Genomic DNA, 4,310 nt, shown 5'->3' on the forward strand with positions numbered 1-4,310 from the left:
CTGGGCGAACTGCCGACTAAGACCTCGGGCTCACCTCCCAAGGTGTTTCAAATGCCATGGATTTGGGCACCTCGCAGCGGATTGCACAAGCCCTGAAGACAGAAGCAAGGAGTGCAATCGCTGCGGGACATAAGGCCACAAAGCCGCAGCCTGCACAAACAAGCCCAATTGCAGGACATGCACCAACCTCAAAAAGAGCTGCGACCACCAGACAGGGAGCAGAAACTGCGCAGCCCTCAGAGCTGCATTGGAGGACAAGAAAAAGAAAAAATGATCTGAGTCCTCCAAATTAACCTGAATGGTTGCCAGGCTGCCCAGGACCTAATGGTGCAGATAGCTGAGGAGTGGTGAGCAGACCTCGTGATAATTTCTGAGCAGCATCGCAATGCCCCAAACCGGTGGTACTCAGGCTCAGGTTCGAGCTCTGCAATCTACGCGCCGACTACCCACTTACGCATCACAGGCGTCGGTTGTGATAACGGAGGCGGCTGGACATGGGTAGAGATCGAAAAGCTTAGACTTTACAGCTGCTATTTCTCTCACAATTCTCCCATAGACGCCTTCGCAAATGACCTCAGACGCCTCGAAGATGACGTGAAAACATCAATCCTACCTGTAATCCTTGCCGGAGACTTCAATGCAAAAGCTCCAGAATGGGGCTCATCGACAACACACAGAAGAGGAGTCTTGCTTTCTGAGATGGTGTCTCACTTGCATTTACATGCGGCTAACATTGGAAGTCGTCACACCTTCGTCCGAGGCAGTAGCGGTTTGGTCATTGACTCCACGTTCGCGGACGAATCAGTCGTGGGGGGAATTAGAAATTGGCAAGTCCTCGACGCATACTCCCACTACGATCACCGCTATGTCAGTTTTGATCTGGAAGCGCGCTTCACCAGACCCCAACCGAATCTCGCAAACACCGGTTGGGGGGTTCGAAAGCTCAACCTGACGGCACTTGATGATGCCGTTGCTGAAAGAAGGAGTGCGGTGCTAAGCAAATCACAGAGTGCTAGTGCTGAGGACATTACCAGCGCTCTGAACGACCTTCTGCAACACAGTTGTGACGCTTCAATGCCCAGACGTAGCAGCCAAAACCAGCGAAGGCCAGTCTACTGGTGGAACGAAAACATTGCTGAGCTCCGCCGCGAATACCTTTCCTCCAGACGCCGGGCTCAACGGAGACCTAGCAACGACGACCTTCAACGGAATCACCAAGACCACAGGAAGGCGCTACGGAGAGCCATCAAAGAGAGCAAGGCAAGATGCTGGGCCGAGCTGTGCAGTTCGGTCAATGAAGATCCCTGGGGCATGCCCTACAAAATTGTGAGAAAGAGGCTCCGGACTGCAGTCGTAGAGCTCTACCTCGAGGGCCCGGGCAATTTGGAGTCGGTAATAAGCACCCTTTTTCCACAGCACCAGCCCAGAGAAAGTTCCTGTGCTGCGATGGACGAGGTGATCAGCCCATTCTCCGAAGCAGAACTGCTTATAGCTGCCAAGCGGATAAAAACCGCGAAGGCACCAGATTCCAAACGCGGTCATCAAACGAATCGCATTGACTTACCCTGCGCTGCTGCTGGCGGTTTTTAACACATGTCTGCGGGAAGGAACTTTCGCTTCGCCCTGGAAGAGGAAAAAACTAGTTCTTATACCAAAGGGCAAGGGGACGCCACCTGGCCCATCTTCGTACCGACCACTCTGCATGCTCGATGGAGCCGGAAAGCTACTAGAAAGACTAATCCTTCAGCGACTCCAGGAGTCATTGGAGGACGAAGACAAAGGACTTTCACACAACCAGCACGGTTTCTGTCCTCGTCGATCTACCATCGATGCAATAGCGAAGGTAGTAGCGACAATCCGACTTGCCTGGCAAGGAAGTGTCAAGGCAAGCAAGCACGTCATGTTGATTGCACTGGACGTCAAGAACGCCTTCAACACGGCGAATTGGGAACAAACCCTCAACGCGCTTGTCGAAATCGGCGCACCAGTGCACATCGTCAGGCTTGTCGAGAGCTACTTCACGGAGCGAGTACTCGAGTACGAGTGCATGGGCAAGAAGTGCCAACGCAACGTTTCGGCGGGTGTTCCACAGGGCTCAGTCCTTGGGCCAGCTCTGTGGAATGCGATGTACGATGGCCTTCTTAAAATCCCATTGCCCGGAGAAGCGAATCTGGTTGCCTTCGCCGATGACGTGGCCGTCCTCGTCACAGCCAAAACAACCCAGCTACTACGCTCTGCTGCAGAGGAGACTCTAAGAAAAGTCAGAAGATGGCTTGACAGCAGAGAGCTCGAACTCGCTGTCCATAAAACAGAAGCCGTCTTTTTCACAAGGCGTAGAAAGCTGGCGCCACCAAAACTTGAGGTCGACGGCTTTGAGGTGCCGTTCTCCAGATCATTACGGTACCTCGGAGTGCAGATCGACGACAAGCTGCGATTCGCAGAGCACGCAGAAAAGGCGGCGTCCAAGGCAACGAGAATTGTAGAAGACCTTGCCAGGCTGATGCCCAACATCGGTGGACCAAAACAAAAAAGACGGAAACTCTACTCCGAAGTGGTCTACTCCGTCCTCCTATACGGCGCCCCAATATGGGCCGATGCCACGAAAATAGAGAGGACGAGGCTCACTCTGGCAAGGGTGCAAAGAAGGAGTGCACTCAGAGTCGCTTCGGCATACCGCACGGTATCGGAGGACGCCATCCTCGTGCTGACTGCCACCCCGCCCATAGACCTGCTTGCCAAAGAAAGGCAAGCAGTGTACAACGGCCAAAAAAAAGTCGACGCTAAGGAGCTGACCATGCAAAAATGGAAAGAAAGGTGGGATGCCTCCACAAAGGGCAGGTGGACACATCAGCTCGTCGGAAACCTAAACGCGTGGTGCGAAAGGAAACACGGTGAGCTGAATTACCACCTGACCCAAATGCTCACGGGTCATGGATGCTTCTCCAACTACCTTCACAGGATAGGTAAAGAAGTGACCCGCGAATGCCATCACTGTGGAGGCCATGACGATAACCCTGCACACACGCTGTTTGACTGCCCAGCTTGGGAGGAAGCCAGAAGCACCCTGAAGGGGATTGTCAGCGAGGAAGCAATGTCGCTGACGAACATGGTTCCCTCAATGCTGGAAAGCACAGCTGCATGGTCAGCATGGGCAGAATTCGCATTGTGCGTCCTCAAGACTAAAGAAGAAGACGAAAGATCCCGGCGAGGAGAACAGGTAGAAGTGGCCTAACAAAAGGCAAGGACATAGCTGCCTCCCTGAAGTAATGCATAAAAGCGGATTACGGGGGGGCAGCTGAGAAGAGGAGGGGGGTTTTAGTGGGTAAGAATCCCACACTACCATCAGTCAGTCGCCGCTGACTGCTGGTGGTGTCTTACAAAGATTTCCCCCCGCCGAAAAAAAAAAAAAAGGTTAGGTTAGTGTTACCTCCTGACCGTAGGTGGGCGTCTCCCCATAGATAATTATTTAGTAATAAGCCAACATATAAACCTGATCTCTAACTATACGGCTTAATAAAAACGCCTGATCGACTTCCTTGTATAACCATATGTAAATATGTTCGATGTTCCACAGGTTAAGTCCTCCGTCCGGTATGTAAACATGCTGGACGGAGAAGTATTACTACAAACAAGGTAATTCGGTATGAATGTGAGAATGATGATAATTGCCTTGTTTTGCAATGTATAAACCATGTCATTAAGAATAACATGTTAGGTATAAGTTTAAATAAAGAATATGACTATAAATATATCTATGTACTGGTATATAAGAAGAAGAATGATTGAAATCATAAAGATGAACGCAGTAGAAAAAGGATTATTATAATTTTATACTATATGTAATTGTTAATAATTAAATGTAAAATGTGTAGCACAATAATCGAATACAGTTAAAGCCAGTAACTTCTTTAATATTAAATAAATAAATGTATAAACTAATGCGGTAATACTCGCTACCTACGTAGCAACGTAAACCGCGGGTAAAACGAAATAGTATGTGTGTGCCGCTAACGGCTTTGTATGTGTGAGTGCGCGCCGCGTTACCCAGGCCAAAGTATTAGGGTACCAGGGAAAAGGATAGAAACTTTGATAACTCTATTAATACTTAACTTTTTAGAGATTTTATTGGATTATTGTGCTTGTAGTAATTAGATCTATCGTCTGTAATATAAATCACAAGGAAATTCGCATGTTTAGTAAAATCTTGAAAAATCGGCGTGGAGCTCTGCAGCTATCTCGCCAAATGAAATAAAATCTTGTCCTTTATATAGCTGTGCGGTATAGAAACAGCGGTCAAAAATGGAACGTTG

General features: G+C 49.3%; 1 protein-coding gene across 1 annotated transcript; it reads left to right on the forward strand.

Moving 5' to 3' along the window:
* The first annotated feature begins 699 nt into the window (after window positions 1-699).
* On the forward strand, window positions 700-1,590 carry LOC147069757 (uncharacterized). Its single transcript, XM_085950875.1, has one exon. It carries the CDS (start codon window positions 700-702, stop codon window positions 1,588-1,590), a length of 891 nt encoding a protein of 296 aa, XP_085807001.1.
* The last annotated feature ends 2,720 nt before the right edge of the window (window positions 1,591-4,310 follow it).

The sequence above is a fragment of the Rhyacophila brunnea genome, unplaced genomic scaffold, assembly GCF_057557595.1.
Source record: "Rhyacophila brunnea isolate RB1 unplaced genomic scaffold, BYU_Rbru_1.0 scaffold_23, whole genome shotgun sequence".
Taxonomy (NCBI): domain Eukaryota; kingdom Metazoa; phylum Arthropoda; class Insecta; order Trichoptera; family Rhyacophilidae; genus Rhyacophila; species Rhyacophila brunnea.

Coding starts and splice junctions, on each gene's coding strand:
- LOC147069757 (XM_085950875.1), top strand. CDS start 700: ATGGTGTCTCACTTGCATTTACATGCGGCTAACATTGGAAGTCGTCAC.